This window comes from Octopus sinensis, linkage group LG3, assembly GCF_006345805.1.
Source record: "Octopus sinensis linkage group LG3, ASM634580v1, whole genome shotgun sequence".
In the NCBI taxonomy this organism is placed as follows: domain Eukaryota; kingdom Metazoa; phylum Mollusca; class Cephalopoda; order Octopoda; family Octopodidae; genus Octopus; species Octopus sinensis.
In genome coordinates this window covers 100,869,615-100,891,210 of record NC_042999.1, presented here as the reverse complement: position 1 = coordinate 100,891,210, position 21,596 = coordinate 100,869,615, and the positions used below count along the sequence as shown (strand labels likewise).

General features: G+C 36.0%; 1 protein-coding gene and 2 long non-coding RNA genes across 6 annotated transcripts in view; 2 read left to right on the top strand and 1 right to left on the bottom strand.

Moving 5' to 3' along the window:
• LOC115209811 (tubby-related protein 4-like) overlaps positions 1-21,596 on the top strand; it is a 646,703-nt gene that overhangs the window by 525,851 nt on the left and 99,256 nt on the right. For all 4 annotated transcript variants that reach the window (XM_029778367.2, XM_029778365.2, XM_029778366.2 and 1 more), the window contains 2 exons: positions 7,380-7,608; positions 11,333-11,529. In XM_029778367.2, coding sequence (XP_029634227.1) covers positions 7,380-7,608; positions 11,333-11,529 — 426 coding nt within the window. The remainder of the gene's footprint in view (positions 1-7,379; positions 7,609-11,332; positions 11,530-21,596) is intronic.
• LOC118762528 lies at positions 11,212-20,954 on the bottom strand. Its single transcript, XR_004998284.1, has 3 exons — positions 20,712-20,954; positions 20,641-20,644; positions 11,212-11,222 (listed from the first exon to the last, which is right to left on the bottom strand). It is a non-coding gene; the product is annotated as an uncharacterized LOC118762528 (long non-coding RNA).
• On the top strand, positions 18,281-21,084 carry LOC118762529. Its single transcript, XR_004998285.1, has 3 exons — positions 18,281-18,291; positions 19,565-19,569; positions 21,005-21,084. It is a non-coding gene; the product is annotated as an uncharacterized LOC118762529 (long non-coding RNA).

Sequence of the window (21,596 nt, the reverse complement as noted above, 5' to 3'; positions counted from 1 at the left end):
AAATAAACAAATTTTATTTTGTCTTTGAGTAATTTACCTCAGTGCTTTATTTTACTGAGTTTTTTTAATGCTAATTTTTCCCATCAACTAATGTACAAGATCATACAACTACTTAGTGATTCTCACCGTACATGTTACTATTGCAATGTGTGGTGAGGTATAAGTTTTACTGAGAAAGTCCAATAAAACCAAAACATAATTAGAGTTGTCTCCCATACTTGTTGAAATGATGAAAATATTACTTGTCATTGAGCTTAATGTCTTTTCCTCACTACATAAGTACATTTGTTTAAATTTTCTACTTTCACTAATATTGTTCTCATTTGACATGATTTTAGATCTAATAGTTGGGGGTGGGGCTTCTATTGTTTCTAGACAAAATATTCTACTCTACATTACTTCAGTTCATCAAGCTGTTGGGAATAGGTGACAGATTATCTAGGAATGAGATTTGTAATAGACCAACTTTCTATTCAGTGAAAGAGGTGTTTTCATCACATTACACCATATCACTACGAATAAGCATGGATGCTTAAAGGCCCTGGTGACTTAGAAGGCAAAAAATACAACAATAAAAAGCATCCAGAGTATTATATATATCTTATTTCTCAAATCATTAAACAGCTTTCTCTTCAAACCCTGAAATACTATCTACAAGGAATTGATTTTTCCCACAAGATAATTTCTGAAGAATTACTGAGATTATTCACCGAATCACACAAATTACTTATCCACAAATCACTACTTATTCAGGAAGGTTATCTACCAACCATGATATATTTTTTGAAGTCATAATTATGATTGCACATTGAATGAAAAGAAAGAAAATGTTTTCTAGGAATCATGGCTTGACTCTAATTTTGATTTCCTGTATGATCATTGAATATAAAACTTTCGTTGATAATAGTCATCTCAATCATACGAAGAACTCATTTCATCTACTATTGCTTTATCAATTATAATTTTCCATGAACATAAGATACTTCTCTTCTTATTCTCCCTCATCACTTCTCCATAATTATTTCCCTTTCTCCCCTCCTCTTCTCCTAAAAACATAATTGACACTGCTGCCATTAAGGACAGTGACCACAGGCAAGAAACTCACTAAGATTAAACAGTGCACTCCAAACACTCCCACATGCCCATAACCACTGTGATGTCCAAACAGCATCCTTTATCCAAATCAGTTTCCTGCCTATTATTATTATTATTATTATTATTATTATTATTATTATTATTATTACTGGATTTCACTTAGGTTTGTTCTTATTCCTGAGATTATTATTGTTATGATTTGTGTTTTTCAATTTCCTCACATCTTATTCACTGTTATCCTTGTTGAATTTCTTTTTATCCATAAACTTTTAGCTTTCCTCAGGATATACTGCAACTTGCACGTATTCCACTTACATTTTTAAGGTTTTGTATGTATTCTTTGTTTCATTTGTTTCGATTTTCTGGGCCCTTTTGATTTTTTCCTAATATATGTAGATATACATAAGTATATCTACATATACATATCTGTGTGTATGTGTACATACATATATATATATATATATATATATAATTAGGATGTTTTTGTGGTATTTAATGCATTTTTCATTATATATAAGTAAGCTACTTACCACACAGCCACTCCTGCACCTATATATATTCATATATATATATATATATATATATGTGTGTGTGTGTGTGTGTGTGTATTCATCTCAATAATTGGGACCGCCTTGAAACTCTACTGTCTCCAGCACCACCGCGAGTGGTACATCATTTGTATGATGTGGAGAATATACCACTAACATTGCCCAAACAACCTGAACATTAGTTTCAAGGTTCATTCAAGGCAGGGACCATGGGCTATACGTCCCCTGCCAATTCAGGATCACAACATATAGGTACACTGTGATACAATTTCTTTTCCTCAACAGGCCCTGCCCTATTTAACATTGTCCCGAAAGAGATCAAAGAGGAAAAGGATCCCACCTTCTTTAAATGGAGTCTGGACAGATTTCTTCAAGGAATACCAGATAAGCCACCCATACCTGGATACCACTCACTCAACAAGAACTCACTACTTGAATGGACCATAAACAAAACTTGATTTAAACAGGATTTAGATAATCCTATCAGGTGGTGCTATTAAGTTAGACATGGCCTGGACCAATCTTTGCTCGAAACATATATATCATTCAATATCATCATCATCATCATCATTTAGCGTCCGCTTTCCATGCTAGCATGGGTTGGACGGTTCAACTGGGGTCTGGGAAGCCAGAAGGCTGCATCAGGCCCAGTCTGATCTGGCAGTGTTTCTACGGCTGGATGCCCTTCCTAATGCCAACCACTCCGTGAGTGTAGTGGGTGCTTTTTACGTACCACCTGCACAGGTGCTAGACGGGGTTGGCAAACGGCCACGGACGGATGGTGCTATTTATGTGCCACCGGCACGGGGGCCAGGCGAGGCTGGCAACGGCCATGATCGGATGGTGCTTTTTACGTTCCACCGGCACAGAGGCCACTCAGGGCGGCGCTGGCAACGGCCACGATCGGATGGTTTGCTTACTTGTCACCGGCACTGGTATCCCAGCTGCATTTTCCATTGATGTTGATCGACTTCGATTTTGGTTCTGATTTCTGATATCTGATTTGATTATATATATCTTTATCATCATCATCATTGTTTAATATTCACTTTCCATGCTGGCATGGGTTGGACAGTTTGACTGAGGACTGGTGAGCAGATGGCTGTACCAGGCTCCAATCTGATCTGGCAGCCTTTCTACAGCTGGATGCCCTTCCTAACGCCAACCACTCCGAGAGTGTAGTGGGTGCTTTTTACATGCCACTGGCACGAGGGCCAGTCAGGCGGTACTGGTGACGGCCACGCTCAAATGGTGCTTTCTATGTGCCACCTGCACAGGAGCCAGTCCAGCAGCACTAGCAATGACCTCGCTCGAATATTGTTTTTCATGTGCCACCAGCACAAATGCCAGTAAGGCAATGCCGGTAATGATCACACTCGAATGGTGCTTTTTATGTGCCACCAGCACAGGAACCAGTAGTGGCCTTGGCAACAATCACGCTCAGATGGTGCTTTAACATTCCACTGGTATGGGTGCCAGTCAGGAGGTGCTGTCATCAGTCACATTAGCAAATTTGATTTTGATTGTGATTTAACTTGCTCTAACAGGTCTTTGCAAGCAAAGTTTTGTGCCCAATGAAAGAAAGGCATGCATAAGTAGGCTGGTTACACCACTGGCATAGGCCATGGGTTATGGTCTTACTTGGCTTGCCATGTCTTCGCAAGCACAGCATATTTCCAAAGGTCTCAGTCACTAGTCATTGCCTCGGTGAGGCCCAGTATTCGAAGGTCGTGCTTCACCACCTCATCCCAGGTCTTCCTGGGTCTGCCTCTTCCACAGATTCCCCCAACTGCTAGAATGTGATACTTTTTCACACAGCTGTCCCCATCCATTCGCACCACATGACCATACCAGCACAGTCATCTCTCTTGCGCACCACATCTGATACTTCTTAGATATTACTTTTCTCTCAAGTTGCTTACACTGTTGTGTATGCACATTGACATTACACATCCAGTGGAGCATACTGGCTTCATTCCTTGCAAGCTTACACATGTCCTCAGCAGTCACAGCCTATGTTTCACTGCCATGTAGCATGGCTGTTTGTACACATGCATCATACAGTCTACTTTTTACTCTGAGTGAGAAACCCTTTGTCACTAGCAGAGGTAGGAGCTCTCTGAACTTTGCCCAAGCTATTCTTATTCTAGCAGCTACACTTTCAGAGCATCCACCCCCGCTGCTGACTTGGTCACCTAGGTAACAGAAGCTGTCAACTACTTCTGGTTTTTCTCCCTGGAATGTGATAGAAGTTGTTCTCTGCACATTTCCAGTGTTTATTGCTCCTGAGCATCTGCCACATACAAAAACTATCTTCCCAGTTAGCCTTCCTTTGATATTGCTGTGCCTCTATATGTCCATTGCTTACACTGGGTACATTTTATAGAGTTTCTATCTACGACTTTTCTACAGATCGAGCAGGGCCATCTACCTGAAGGCATTTGGGGCTTGTCTGCTTTCCTACTTATTAGGACTTTGGTTTTAGCTAGGTTGACTGTAAGGCCCTTTGATTCTAATCCTTGCTTCCACACCTAAAACTTCTCCTCTAGTTCTGATAGTGACTCAGCAATAAGAGCAAGGTCATCAGCATAGAGGAGCTCCCAGGGGCATCCTGTCTTAAATTCTTTTGTTATTACCTGTAGGACTATGATAAATAGAAGGAGGGGGGGCTGATGACTGAACCTTGGTGGACCCCTACTCGACCCAGAATTCTTCACTGTACTCATTGCCAACCCTCACCTTACTGACAGTGTCCCTGTACATGGCTTGCACAGCTCTCACTAGCCATTCATTTATCCTTAGTTTCCTCATTGACCACCAGATAAAGGATCGGGGGAAACTGTCAAAGGCTTTCTCCATGTCAAAGAAAGCCAAGTACAGGGCTTTATCTTTGGCTAGGTATTTCTCCTGCAGCTGTCTTACCAGAAATATAGCATCAGTGGTGCTTTTCCCCTGGCACAAACCCAAACTGCATCTCGTCTAGACTGACTCTCTCTCTAATTAGTTGGGCTACAACCCTCTCCATGACTTTCATTACCTGATCCAACAGTTTGATACCTCTTTAATTATCTAATGTGTCACCTTTACCTTTGTAGCAGTTGACTATGGTGCTGCTGCTACACCAGTCATTGGGTATGACTCCTTCATGTATCACCTTCATATATCACCTGCTACCACTGCTCTTCCCGTCCTTCCAAGCCCATTTCTTTTCCCTAATGGCCCTGTCAACAACATTGTTCCACTACCACGTTACTTTGGATTGAGAGGGGACTTTACACCATCCACAGATCTGATCAGTGTCCCTCAGCAGGTTGTCCCGTAGAAACCTCCAGTTGTCTTCAACATCATGTGATGCTATATCTACCTCTATTTCATCAAAAGCTTCGAGTAATACGTCTCAAAATCTCTGTCCATTTGCAGGATCTTTAAGCTTCCAGACCCTTCTCCTCCATGCTGGTCGTCTTCTGGGCATCCATTTAGCCCTGATCCTGAAGTCGCTAACTACTAGTCTATGTTGTGGGGTACATTCTTCGCCTGAGAAAGTTTTGGCATTTATAAGTAGCCATCTTTCCCTTTCCCTGGTGATGATGTAGTCAATCTGACTAGTGTGCCTACCAGATCAGTAGGTGACTGGCAGGTTTCCTGAAGTTAGTATTGCAAACCATAAGATCATTTGCATCACAGAACTCCAGCAGCCTGGTTCCCTCCTCATTGCAGGAACCAAAACCATAGTCTCCATGTATGCCATGGAAGCCCCCTACATATTGTCCAACATGTCCATTGAAATCACCAGTCACAAAGGTACTTAACTGGTACTTGTTTTATTGATCCTGAAAGAATGAAAAATGAAGTTGATTTCAGCAGGTTTTGAATTCAGAATTGAAAGAGCTGGAACAAATCTGCAAAGCAATTTTTCCATTGCTCTAACGATTTTGCGAATGACAGAAAACAAATTATTGATATTCTGAATCTTTCATTTGCACATTCATTTCAATAATTTTTGAATAATGTTGATGCTGATGATGATGAATATTGAGTGATGAGTGATATTGCTTAAAAAATAAAATAAGATTAAAATAATAAAGTAAAATATAATACAAAAAACTCATTCAAAATGCTTGACTATTAATTACAGTTAATCAAAATAGATTAATATCAGGTAGTATCCAATGTGTGTTACTAAGCTACTCTGTTAGTGTTAATAATTAGAGATATATAATACAAGAAAGAGATGCAAGTGTACTAAAACACATATGTATATATAAATTTATCTGAATTAAGTATCTAGATTATCTTAATTGCTTTAACTCCAAGTTAGAAAATGTGACAGTTTTCTGTAAGTTTTGTGTAATTTCCACTAAGTTGACTTTACTGAAAGTGGATATTTACAACCTGCTTTGGTAAAGTTCAAACGTCACTTTCAAATTTATTTTCCATTTTTGCTTAAGATGCGTGAACTTTTCCAATGTATTTTATACAACAATTATTTGACTAAATTTAACTAAACTTTCCTTTATTCTATACATTGTGATATTAAAGAAAAGTCACATAAGAGTTTTTTCCTGGAATTTTGTTGTCTGTAATTAGATCTGTACATTTTTCATGAGCATATATTATTTTACAAGAATATATATAGCATTTGTGCATGTATGTATATATACACATAAACATATATATGATTTTTGTATGATATATTTGAATTAATATGACATGTAAACTTCATCAGTCTCCCTTTTTTAACACCACCACCATGAAATGGAAAATCAAGGGTACTTTCAGCAGCATGCACTCTGTTGTAAGCAAATCTCCAGTTTGCAGATAACTTTCTCTCTCCCTCCCTCATACCATTCTCAGAGGCCCTGTAACAGGTCATGAACACTGCTTTCCTTCTTGACTAAAAAGATGAAATACACTTAGACACACATGACCAATGTATGCAGGGGATCTCCAGCAATTGGAGAATCAAATATATTCTGTAATGGGTTTACAGTAAACTTTCAAGGTATGTTTAGTACAAGACATTTAGAAAGTGACTTATCATGAAAGGTATCAGCTGACATATTGAAGAGAGATGGCTACACTTATATGAACATATCAGAAAAATACATTCAAGAAACTGAATGAAAATATGCCATAGACTGTTATTGTTGTTATTCATTGCTAAGTTAGGTCTGATTGAACTGTTATATGATTTATGGCAACTCAGGCATGATCTTCCTGTCTTTTTGTCAATCAGGGATGACCACACTGCTTAACCCTTTTGTTACCAGCCTGGCTGGAACAGGCCCTGGCTCTGTGTACAAATGTCTTGTTTTCATAAGTTTTGAATTAAAATATTCCACCAAACCTTAGTCACAATTTATATTCCTAACCTTAGATGAATGATAACTAAGTTATTTTACTAAATTCTTTATTATATTTAAAGTAATTGAAAGAAACACAGAGCATCTCAAAATAAATACAGTAATGAAAGGGTTAATGTGTCTTTCATGAAAAAGATTGATCACTACCATTATTAATATATGATGTTCTGACGTTGTGCTTAAGTTAGAAATCATCAGCTAGCAGAATCAATAAATTAAAGTACCACCCAGATGCTAGAGTCATTGGTACCAACTAAATCCCTTCCCTCAACATTGCTGGCCTTGTACTTATATTTAAGATATTTGTTATTTTGTTTTCTTAATTTAATTAAGTTATTAATTTGTTGTATTTTATATTTTTTTTTTTTTAAAGAGTTACATTCCAGATCCATTCAAGCTCCGGGAGTTTGTGAGTATTCCACCCCCCGGGAATGAGCGTTTATACTGCACAATGCTTCGGCATGGAGAGGAGACATCTGGAGGTCACTACACATTGTATCTGGAGTACCTTGGAGGTTTAGTCCCTTTGCTCAAAGGAAAACGCACCAGTAAACTAAGGCCTGATTTTGTCATTTTTGATCCCAAAATCAAAACATTCCAAAGTAAGTCATTCCAAATAAAGAAGAATTTTTAGTGTGATTTTATTTTATTTTTTATTTATTTATTTACTTAAAATCTACATTTTACTTTATACCACTAAAAGCAGGTGTAAAAATGATGATAAAGGTGATAAGGATGAGGTAGAGGGAGAAGTGGAAGCAGTTCACACACACAATGTTTGTGTGTCTGTGGTTATTTTCCGTTACTTATAAGAAAGTAAAAAACGGTTTTTAATACATGTGCTAGAGTTTATTCATTTGTTTAAATCTATTCTGAATAATTTCACAATGAAAAACAGAGATGGAAAACTCAGAGTAACAACTTTGTATAAACTATCTGTGTGTGTGTGCTATAGTTCAAAGAAAAAAAACAACCCTGTAGTTTTTAAAATGTCTCCCAGACTGCTTGGTTAAGTACAGGTGAGTAAGTTTTAATGCATTCATTTGAAGTTGAACTGTTAAAAAAAGAAGCAGAGACAGGTAGGAAGCTTTGAAGTAATATAGCTCTGGAGTATACAAGATCTTGTCTGTTGTTATCTTAGTCATCTCCAACATGTGCAGTTATCTGCAGAACATGCTGCTCAGTATGGCATTCAGTAAAAAGTTGAAGTTCTAAGTTCAAATAAAAATATTAAAAGAACTAAATATTTTGGAGCAGAAGTGAGTGGGTGAGAGAAAAGGGAGAGAGAGAGAGAGAGAGAGAGAGAGAGAGAGAGAGAGAGAGAGAGAGAGAGAGAGAGAGAGAGAGAGAGAGAGAGAGAGAGAGAGAGAGAGAGCAAATAAGAATCGGATGCAAAATATGGGTAAAAAATTTGTCAAATATTTTATCTTCTGCTATTGCTTCAGTAATTTTATTTTCAACGTAATTCTATTTTCAATAATGTTGTTTTCAATTTACTTAAGAAGTGCAAAGGCTATGCAGTTAATGTACTGGACTACTGACCATATGATCATAAGTTCAAACCTTTTTACTGTTGTAAAATTGTGACACTGGGCAAGTTGGCATAACTCAATTTACTTCAGTTTACCTGATATAACCAACCGCCATTAAAGAAAAAAAAAGGAAGAACCCAGAAAACAATAGTTTTCACTACCTATTTCATAGTTGAGTGGTTAGCAGTAGGAATGCCATTCACTTGCAAAAGCAATTGCTCCAACAAATACACCATCCAGCTAATATAATAAAAGGGGAAATAGATATAAAACAGTGAAAGATAATAACAGAAATATGTTATAATTTAATAGTTATTATTCCCTCTCTTTTATGGTGGTGAGCTAGCAGAATCAATCACATGCCTGGCAAGATGCTTAGTGGCACTTTGTCCATCTTTACATTCTGAGTTCAAATTCCTCCGAGGTCAACATTGTCTTTGATCCTTTGAAGGTTGATAAAATAAGCACCAGTCAATTAAAGGGGTCGATGTAATTGACTAACCCCCTTCCCCCAAATTGCTGGCCTTGTGCCAAAATTTTAAACCAATATTACTCTCTCCTTGCCTCTCTCTCTCTCTCTATGCATGTGTGTGTGTGTATATATATAATATATATATATATATATATATATATATATATATATATATATTATATATATATATATATATATATAATATATATATATATATCACCGTGATCTCCATCACCGCCCAGGCTATCAGATGTTGCTACACATCGCTGGTCACAATGCACTTCGCATTGTTTTAGCCTTGAAATGATGCCACCCCGCTGGGTAAGCGAGCAGGCCAACAGAAGAAGGAGTGAGAGAAAGTTGTGGCGAAAGAGCCGTGTGGGTCTTTTAGGTGTTTTCACTCAATAAACAACCGCAAGTCCGCTGCCCTAACCACTGGGCCATTGCGCCTTCACACACACACACACACACACACGCACACACACATATATATATATATGGGGGGGGGGTTCTTAAAGCAAAATAACTGGATCTTCATCAGTTTCACCAATGATCATTTGGTTTTTCAACCAACTGGACTATCTGTTTAATAATGAACTAGTGCACCAGTGGTTGAGTATTCCATAGATTTATGTACCCATAACATAATTTTCAAGCAGATGTGACACAGTGTGTGACAAGGCTGGACCTTTGAATTACATGTACAGTTCATCTGATAGACTTCCATACGGTTTTCATCTATCTACTTTTATGTGTAAGGTTTGCTTCAATGCTTGGTTATAGTAAAATACACTTCCACATCAAACCCAGGATTGTAAAACAAACTTTTTACCTATTCAACCATGCTGTTTCTATGTATGAATATATCATCTTCATTTAGCATCTGCTTTCCATGCTGGCATGAGTTCAACAATTTTACAGTAACCTGCAGGCTGCAAGGCCACATTGAGCTCCAGTATCATCTTTTGCACGGTTTCTTTGGTTGGATGCCCTTTCTAACACCAACCACTTACTAGGTGCTTTTTTTTTGTGCCACCAAAACTAGTTAGGTTGCCATTGTAACTTGCAAGTCCAAAAGAGAACAGGGAAAAAGGAAAGGGGAAAAACTCCCACTACTAAGAGGAAGTATTTAGGAGGAGAATGTGGAGGTATGTGTTGATACATGCATGTGTGTAAAACAAAACAGAACAGGAGAACTTGTTTATGAAATCTTTAGTTACAATATTTTTCATGCATTTCATTAACATAGAATGGTTTATCTAGTTATGTAAGGTAAAATATAAAATTAAATTTCGTTGTTAAATCTTCAGAGATGCAAAACTTTCATTTGTAATTTTACTGGATTAGTGATAGTAATATATGTAGTGTACTTTGTAAGATGATCAGTGAATGACCAGAGATACTGCAAAGTTCAAAGAATGTTTGTCATGTCTGAGAATGTTGTCATGTCATTGACATGACACCCTCTCTCTTGCTGGTGCCATTGAAGAATGTACCTAGTAGTTTGTGAATGATCAGAAACATGTTGTGTGTACATTTTTGACTTGTCAAAGACATAAGAACATTCTCTGGTGCTGGTGACAAGATAAACTGTTCCAGTACACTCTGTAATGTGGTTGGTATCAGGTAGGAAATCCAATGAAAGCAACCAAACCAAAGTGAAGTGTACAAATGAGGCATTTTAATACTTGTTTTAAACCCTGACAGTTACTTTTTCGTTTTCAGTTTTTTTTTCTGCAAGTATATGCCTTAAGCATAAGAAAATGCACTTTTATACAAAAAACAGGGTTAGGGTTAAAATTCAGTATTAGTTTAGATTTCAGGGACAAACTTAGAGTTAGGGTTTAAGGGAAGGGTTTATTGTTAGAACTTAGTATTAGGGTTTCAGGTTAGGGTAAAGGTTACATTTAATCAGAAATTAGAGGACTGGAAAGATTTGCATTTGTGTATAATATTTTGCAGAATTGAAATTGCACGTTTAAAACATGGATATCTGAAAAAGAAAAATTCTGTAAAATATTTAGTAGTTCTAGTATTGTACATAGTTCTGAGTGCACTGAGTGTTTTTCCAAAATATTTACTATAATTTAAATTACTTTCTGATGTTACCATTAATTCTGTGAATATTCAACTTGGACAATGCCAGGTATTTCAGCTACTGTATATGCATGTTTGTGTGTGTGTGTGTGTTTATTATATGTCAAGAATAAATCTTGTAACATTTTCATTTTGAAAAATTGAAATATTATTGGTGAACAGACTGGCCAAAATGGAAATAATAGATATAATGAGTTAAATATATACATTTCAACTTAATTGCAGAAGATGACCTTGGCCAAATTCACAGCACGGAAGGCAGCTCAGACTCAGATTCTGATACAGATATTTCTGCAGATGGATGTGGATCACCCAGAATGCAACGAAGGAAGCGACAGAAGCACTTTCGAGCTGAGAAAGTCGAAAGAAGTATAACTTTCCGGACATTAGATGAACTTCTGTATAACGATAACCTTCCAGAAGTAAGATGACTCTTCATTATTCTGTTCTTTTTCTTGTTTGTTTTGTTTCAGCCTCCTTCAAATATCACAGGATTATCATTTAACTTTACAAAAGAAAATTTATCATTTCTGTTATTAAAATACTTAACATTCAGCAAACGAAATTATAAGGTTAGGTTTTATGGTCAGTTTAAAATGAGATTTGTATCTTAAATATATCAATAATCTATCTATTTCATCCTTTTTATACACACATACACACATACACACACATGCACATTATATGTGTGTGTGTGTATATAATTATGCATAAACGCACACACACACATTCTTAATGCATTTTCTGTCTACCGAATTCACTCACAAGGCATCTGTTGACTTAGTGCAAGCATAGAAAACCCCCAAGGTACCACAAAAAGGGACTAAACCCAGATGCATGTGGTTATGAAGTGAACTTCTTAACAACAACGCTATGCCTGCACCTAACCATTCCTGATTATAAGATTAGTTTTCTAAGGCTTTTGATGATCAATACTTCCTTATAGGGCCTTCTTTATTTTAATGTATTTCTAATTCATTTGATCTTGTTTCTAGATAGTATGGATTGTAATTAACCTTGTTAATACCAATCCACTTGAAAACACCCACTTTTAAAGTGTTTATTTTTAGATTAAAATTTTGATTAAAATCCAGTTATAATATGAATGATATTCCTGAGATTTCAGATTTCAGCATAATATACAATACATATAATTACAGATATTTTAGTAAACTTCTCCAAAAATCTTTATACTGAAAATTAATTAAAAGCCATAACCAATTTACTCATTAGAAACTTAATCACAAAAATATCTAAAGGTATTTAATTTGTGTTAGATTATAAAAATGTATCCTTTCTCTGTTTTACATTTTATATTATGTGATTTAGAGATCAGATATAACTTGTTATAAGCTGAGCTTATATGTTTATTTGTTTGTTTGGTTATTTTTTTTCTAGTATTTGGTGTATGTAGTGGAAGTAGTTGTTTTTAGATATGATTTTTTTTTTTTAATATAGGGATTATCACAGCTTGACATGAAATATTTCTTTTTTTTTCTTTGAAAAATTATTCAGACATTGTTTCTAGTTCAATTTATGATATGAAAGTTGTACAAAATATTTCTCTATGTTGTGGAATTTTTTTTTTCCAGAAAACTGAATATGAAAGAGAGACATATTTGAGCGACTTAGATCTTTCTAGTTGCAAAATTAGTTGGTGACCCCTATGCATACACCAAGTTTCCATTAATTAATGAAATTCATGGTTTATGTAATTTTTTTTTATAGAAAATTTGTTTTTAAACAAGTTAGGAAATCTATTTGCCCAAAATTTATTTAATTTAACTATGGGTTCTAATTTAGGAAGTCTGTTACAATAAAGTTTGGAAGTGTCAAATGAGTGAAGTTTTGAGATTGAGTCTAAAATGTTATTTCATTTGTGATAGCAAGACAACATTCTTCAATGATATCTTGAATATTGCAGGAATATATTCTTGGTCCCCTGTTGTTTGTTGCATGTGTTAACAAAACAGATACTCTTACTCTTTTACTCTTTTACTTGTTTCAGTCATTTGACTGCGGCCATGCTGGAGCACCGCCTTTAGTCGATCAAATCGACCCCGGAACTTATTCTTTGTTAGCCTAGTACTTATTCTATCGGTCTCCTTTGCCGAACCGCTAAGTGGCGGGGACGTAAACACACCAGCATCGGTTGTCAAGCAATGCTAGGGGGACAAACACAGACACACAAACACACACACACACACACACATATATATATATATATATACATATATACGACAGGCTTCTTTCAGTTTCCGTCTACCAAATCCACTCACAAGGCATTGGTCGGCCCGGGGCTATAGCAGAAGACACTTGCCCAAGATGCCACGCAGTGGGACTGAACCCGCAACCATGTGGTTGGTTAGCAAGCTACTTACCACACAGCCACTCCTGCGCCTATACAGATACTTTTTTAGGGGTTGAAGTTGCATGGCCCTGGCCCTGGTAACATTATAATTTCCTGGTTCCAAATGTGTCAGATATAACAGCAAAAAGAAATACGAGTACAAAAGTTGTAATTTACTGTCACTCTTTATTTCAATGCCTAATGGAAGGTACAGCAAATGTTGGTACTGTCAGAAAATATACATATTGGTTTCTCATGCAGTTGGTACTTGATGATATATGCAGTGTATAACAGAAAAACAAATACGTGATATTTCTGCTGGAAGACAGGAACAGATGTAATACCTGAGGCTACCTGCAGAATAAACTTCCTCTCTGTCAAGATCTGAACTAGACCATGTTTTCCTGCCATGCTGAAGAAAAACAACAAAGATACCTCTTTTTGAAGCTGATAATAGTTCCAGTGAATAGGCATAATTTGCCTGCACTCATCTGGTCTGTCACGGGATGATAGCTTGCATAAAGCTTGAAGGATTCGATCATCACATGACCAGGTCATGTGATCACTTGTAGAAAACACAGATATGAGCCAATATTTGAGTATTTAAGGGTAGACAGGCAATCTGTGAACATATACTTGCTACACTTAATTAAAAGGCATAGGCAACATAAACCTAGATAAAAGAGAGCAAATCCTACACACTATAGATCTCTCCTGTAATCTGACTGGATATAATGCAGCAATAGGTTGCTCTTTTAATAATTTAAGTTGATTGTAGATAAGAAAATCATTGTAGATTTGGGGAGGAAAAACCTGGAATTTACTTACTCTCTTCACAACACCAACTTCAAGAGATCTACTTGTGAATGTGACCTAAGCATTTTTGTCAACAATGATCTGCATTGGATGAATTGCATTTCTGAAATCATCAAACAGGTTGAAGGTATCTTAGCATCATTTAGTAAAGCCTTTTTCAGCTACTCACTGGCTTTCTATTTGAAGCTATATACGGTTTTGGTATGAGTGCATGCACAGTCTGCATCTCCAGTTTGGAAACCCCATCTTGTCCAGAATATCAGACTGCTGAAAGGTGTCCCAGATTTTGATCATATTGTGTCTTGGGGCATCAGTGCTTTGATATCTAGGAGCTGACTTGGTGGAAGCCAGCAAGATTGTCCATCTTTCAAACAATGACTTTGGTCACCTTTTTGAGTTCAATATGTTTACCCTCTGTGAAGACATTTGTAAAATAAAAAGGCTGCACAACACCCTTGGCTTTTAGAAATATAGTTTTCATGTTCTGAATTGTTGAAGTATGGTATAAATCATCTGAATCAGTTGTTAGCTATCAGGATACTGTATCCTTCAAATAGTCCATGCTTCCTCAAATTTACTGATGCTACTTCTGATGTACCTTTCTACTCTTTCCTCTTTTTGGCTTTTTTACTATTCATTCACTCTTCTGTCTTTTGGGGGTTTTATCCTATGTAATATATATGTGCTATTGGCTATCATTGCTCTCTTTATTTACATGAGTTGCTGCTTTCTGTCCTCTCTTTTACTTTTTCCTGATGAGCTGTCATAGACCTGAACAGTGCATTCAATAAGTTCATTAATTAATGTTATTTTTATGTCTCAAATTATAGAAGTCTTAAAATTATAAAATTTGTGAACCTCACTGTAACATAATGCTGCATTTTGGTATATATGTGTAATAATTTCATAGAAGTTGTGATTTGCATAGAAATTTCATGCAAACGAGACAAATTGTAAATAAAAATATTGAAAATTCTTTCAACTCTATAATGAGCTTAATAGTTAAAAAACAACAATCTTGTTAAACTGTATTGCACTTTGTCAAGCTTATTCATTTTAACTGAGACCACTAGAGTAGCAATACTTTCTATATGATATTGGAAAGTGGACTGGTAGATTTATTTTAGTTCATTTGTTAAACTGGGAATATTTCAGTTTGGAATATCTTAGTTTTCATAGTTTTTCAATTGCTTACTTTGTCTTATACCCCACTTTCTTTATTGAAACTTTATTTCTACAGTTCAAATTACTGTTATGTAATGCAGTATCTACAAGCATTGTATGATGAGTGTGCATGCTGATTGTTGTTAGTTTCTTATCACTTTTTGGGTTTTTACAATTTTTCAAAACTTAAATTTGACATTTCATTTATTATTTTTGTATGCATAAAACTTAGTCTCATGAATAGATTTTAAAAAAATTTTTGTTTCACCAAGAATTATTTTATTCTTTTTCATTTGATGTCTTATGAACTATTTTCCAATTTCATTTCACCTTTTTAAGTCATCATTCTTCTTGTTTTGACATTCTTCAATTTCTGTGGAAATGTGAAAATAGAAAGGACATTTCCAAATGGTTTGCATTTCATGTTTGACAATAGTAAAGATTTTTAGTATTGCATTCCCATTTCATTTTATAAAAGGTCGATTTCTATTTTCATTTCTCCATCTTAAGTTTTTTCTCATTGAATTCATTATTGTTCTGGTTCTCCCATAATTTCTTTAATTTGAAAGTTTCACAGTAATATATGCATTGTAATCCATTCTTTACACACTTCAGAAAGCAGAGTTGGTTTTATATTTTTATCACATTTCAAAAAATATTAGTTATTTCTTTCTCTCTCCCCCACTCTCCTCCTTCTCTCCATAAAGATAAAATTTTCATTTTTCTCTAACTTCACATATGGTAATGTTTCAGTTGTTTCTCTCTGTAAATTTTTTCCCCTGATTTGTAAAGATTATTCTTTCATGTTTCTTAAAAGATATACGCACACATACTCAATCACTCTTTAGTGCTAGCTATCAGTCTTTCTCTTTCTCTCCCCTCTTACATTTTCGTCTCCTCCCTGTCACTTATACCATTCTGGTTCACTTTCATTTGTCTCTCTGTTGTCATCTCCTGGCTCTGACAAGTGTCACCATCATACAAGTGTTGTCCTTCATTTCTAATCTTCTGTGAAAACATGTGCAGCCAGGGGAAAAAATTACCTTACTTGGAAACAGTGAGGGTTGGTGACAAGAAGGGCATCTAGCCATAGAGAATTGTCTCATTGGATTCCATCTGACGCATGAAAGCTAGGAAAAGTATACAAGAACAACAAGAACAGCAACAACAATGAAAATGAGGAGGAGGAGAAGGAGGAAGAAGAGGAGGATAGCTATTATGACTACTACAAAACTCTATAAACAAATGAAGGAGATTCTGTGTGGTTATGCTAGAAACAGTAGCCAAATCTATCTGGAACTACACTCTGCCACTGAGAAAAGTGAAGGACAGATTATGGACCACACATTAGATAATAACCTCTTAGATATGCAGTGTTTGAAGGAGCTACTGGATGGTTACAGGGAAAATGCCTTTGTTAAGAGGCGCATGTTATGTCACAGCTGAACTGGAGCTAACAAACAACAACAATAACTACAACAATACCAAGAAAACTTTTTTAAAAAACGGTAATTTGATTTAATTATCCCTTTCAGAAAAAAATACAATGCTGCCATTGCCACCACCACCACCAACAACAACAACACCCATTCTGTTATGAAATCTTTTCCAGGATCAATTTGGTGTCTGCTTTAATAAAATTTTTCCCTTTCCCATTTTCTTTTACTTTTTTTTTTGTTTTGTTTTTGGTGGGTGGGTGCTGAGGCTAATTATTTTATTCCTCGTTTGTATTTCACTGTTTTTCAAAACTGTTTAGAAATGCTACTTGGTGCTCCATTTTCATTTTTATTTCAATTTCTGTTATCTTTGTTGTCTTATTGAAAGCATATTGATTGGGAAGACTTCAAAGTAGAAATAATTAATACTGAAGAACAATGAAACATCACAAAGTTACATAGATTTTTGTCAATGAAAAATACAAAAAAGTGGCAGCGGCGGGGGGGGGGGTATTTAAAGAGGAATGGAAGAAAGAAAAATTGTTTTTGGTTTTTCAAGAAAGTTTAGTACTTTTAATGAAAAAATATTTTAGATGTTTCCTTTACTAACACAAACACACGTATTAATGAAAACATTCTTGATGACTATTGCCTTTTCCAAGGTCCAATCTTACAAGCATAAATGTGTGTGTGTGTGTGTGTGTGTGTGTATACTTATACGCATATATATTATACTACTTGCAAGTTGATATGCTGAATCTCAAGTCATATTCTAGTTTGAATAATGGAACCACACCAGCATGCACACTGTTATCATGACTGTTGAAATGGCTGACTATTGAATTTATGCCTTGTACCTTAATATAAACCTCAGTCAGAATCAGCATAATGCAGTATGACAAGGCCAAGACTTTCAATGACATGTGCAGTCCTCCTGATTGACACTTCTATAGCTTCCATCATATAGTTTCTTTCACAAGGCTTGATCAACCCAAGGTGCATTGCACTGAGACTGAACCTTAGCTCTCATGATTTCAAAATGAACTTCATAAGTGTCTGACCACACTGCTGTCTGTACTCAGATATTCAGACTCAGACACAATACATATTTTTGCCAGGGAAGTGGGACACGGTTAACTGACTCAACCTTCAGTGTTTTAGTTATAGACTTTTGTGTGTTTTTGTGCAAGTCTACAGAAATGAAAATTTAAAAAGCAATAATTTTTTTATTAACCTGTTTATTTATTGATTCATCTGTATATATTGAACGTGGTTAGTCAAGATGTTTGATATCTCTTGCTTGTAATCTCATCATATTCTGGCATTAATAAAATGCTTTTACTACACAAGACAGAACTGTATTTAAAGAAAGACCTTGCAGTTAAATAGCAGACATTTTTGCAGCTAAATAACAGAAGGTGCACAAGAAAGTTCAGGGACCCATTAACCTATAGTGTAACAATGCTGTGGATGTGTGGTAAGATGCTTGTTTCCCAACCACACAGTTCTAGGTTTAGTCTCACTGTGTGGCATCTTGGACAAGTGTCTTTTACTATAACTTCAGGCTGACCAAAGCCTTGTGAGTGGAATTGGTAGATGGAAACTGAAAGGAGTCTGTCATATATATATATATATATATATATATATATATATATATATATATATATAATGTATATATAAATGTATATATTTATGTGTCTGCATTTGTCCCCCCACTATTGCTTGACAACCGATGTTGCTGTGTTTACGTATCCCCTGTAACTTAGCAGTTCAGTAAAAGAGACCAATAGAATAAGTACAAGGCTTACAAAGAATGGTCAGTTTCTTCTACTAAAAACCCTTTAAGGTGGTGCTCCAGTATGACCACAGTCAAATGACTGAAACATGTAAAAGAATTAAAGAATAAAAGAATATATATCAGCATGCCTTTATTCCTTCTATTTGTGTAATTCATATGGATATAAAGTTCCAGGCAAGTAATGCTTACAGATTATGACAGCAGTGTAAAAATATGCCAAGTTGGAAGTGATTTGAGGGAGACTTGATCATTATTTCTAACAGGATGTGTGACACTATGGAGACTCTTGTATTGGATTTTTGTTTATCAAGCCAACACACAGTGGAAATTGAAATGTGTTTATATGTTTGAGAACATAGTCCTACTATAAAATGGAACTTGGAGAATGTACCTTGAGTTCTCAGCATCATAGTGTAAGCATCATCAAATATAGCAGTTTCCACTCCATTTATCCATGCCAAAGATACTTAGCTTTGCTGCCATGTTTCTAAAAACTTCAAAGTGGATATATCTCCAATTTTCATATGCTAGCATATAAATATACTTTGGCGTAATGAATTTTTTAGTGATAGATTATGTTTGGAAAGGCTAAGAATTTAGCACAGTTCCAAGGACATAAGAGCCATCCATCTGCAAATAAGGTGCTTACAGGAAGATGTATTATGGTGATGTGGCAGGAACGGATGTTGTAGTATTACAGAAATGTGATGGGAAGTAGTATCGCAGGAATATTTGGTGAAATCAGTCATTATTTAGTAATTGATAAAAGTAGAATTAGATATTTATCATAGAAAACTCTGAATATGATTGATATGTATTACAAATCTAGGATGCTAGAAGCAGAAACAAATGAAAAAGCTATTACAACAATGATGACAATGTTGAGAGATAAGATAATGTACATTTATATGTGCTGCAAACTATATTCATCTATGCATGTTCTTTCAGTGTTTGCACTTATGGAACAGGCCTTTATGTAGGCAAGGTTTGAATGAAGTTGCATATATGTGTTATATATGTGCATTTTGATATATGTATGTGTTTGTGCATGGTTTGTATTAGAAAGTGTATATGTATGTTAAATTGTTTTATGGACTGCTGAAATCTAAAGTTTTTTTCATTCTCTCTCTGTTTATTTTCTCTTATTCCTTTCTGTTGAAGAGCACAGGCTCGAAACATAAAAGACTTTTTCATTTTCCTTAGTGTCAAACTAATACATTTGCTTGTTGCTCATACACCTGTCTTCGTCTTTTGTTTTTCTATAAATTTCATCTGTATATACATACATGACTGTGTGGTAAGAATCTTGCGTTCCAACCACATGGCTCCATGTTCAGTCCCACTGTGTGGCAACTTGGGCAACTGTCTTCTGCTACAACCTCAGGTTGACCAATGCCTTGTGAACAGATTTGGTTGACAGAAACTGAAAGAAGCCCTTTGTGTGTGTGTGTTGGTGTGTCTATGTCCCTGTACCTTAGTGGCTTGGCAAAAGAGACTGATAGAATAAGTACTAGGCTTAAAAAAAAAGTCCTGGTATCAATTTGTTTAACTAAAACCCTTCAAGGCAGTGCCCCAAAATGGCTGCTGTCAAATGACTGAAACAAGTAAAAGATAAAAGATATATATATAAATATGTGATTGGGCTCTACAGACCCCCACAGGCACCCTTAAACTATTTCCAAGAGTGCTTTGAGAAGATCAAATCTTTCCTTCTGCAATGTAACCCAGGAAATATTCTGATGATGTGCGACTTCAACCTACCCTCTGTTGGCTGGTCCACTAATATTGTTAGACCAGGAACCTTCACCTCAAGCTCAGACAAAGCGGCAGTGGAGTTACTTTTTAAATTTACGGATAATTTTTTCCTGTCACAACTCGTCCATGAACCAACCAAAAATAACCAAAGTGTCTCGGACCTAGTGCTAAGCAACCATGCTAACACTATTCATAACATCACAGTGAAAAGAACCCTCCTCTCTGATCATGACATAATACTCTGTAACCTCGATCTTCAACATCTGGAAATTTGGCATAAATCACTAACTCCAGTGCACCCATTAAATAACATGAATTTACACAAGTCAAACTGGAGTGCGATCACTCAAGACTTATTGCAAGTGGACTGGTCCTTCATCCTTGCTTCCTCTAATACCACAACAAACACCAATTTATGGCAACTATTTGTGGACACAGTCACCCACATATGATCAAAACACACACCCTCATGACTCATAAACAACAGTAGATGCAGGATTCCAAAATAGAGAAAATAGCTCACCAGGAGAATAAAAAAAATAATCCGAAAAATCAGTACCCTTAAATACCACCATCAGCATCACCCCCAATCAAGAACATTAACAACCTTGGAATCAAGGAAGCAACAACTGCAGGACTGTATGAGAACCCTCATAAATGACCAGTTTCATTTATCAGCCCACTGGTTGATGGAAACAGCATTCTTCATATTGATGCCAAAGGTATGACAGATCTTGCAAAGTCAATACTGCTCTGTCTTCAGTGACCCTGATTCAGTTAACTCAAGCAGCTTTGATTCTGTGAATCCTCAACATGTCCTTTCCAACATAACTTTCAATGCCATTGATATCCTAGCAGCAATAAAAGAAATCAAACCTGATACAGAACGGGGTCAGAACAGGTTCCCTGCTAGAGTGCTGAAGGAATGCAGACAGCAACTTGCAGCTCCTCTTGCAAATCTCTGGAGGAAATCACTGGATGCCGGTTTTATCTCTCAGTAGCCAAGTCTCTAAGTTGTTATTGTTGTTGTTTAGCCCTAGGTCAAACTTGATTGGGTATTTTTGTATATCAGGAAATCTCTTGTTCAATGTGTCCTGTTCATATTTGAGGTAGTTGCATGTAGTTTGCAGAAGATTTATATGCACCTATGTAGAGGCTGTCTCGGTGGCT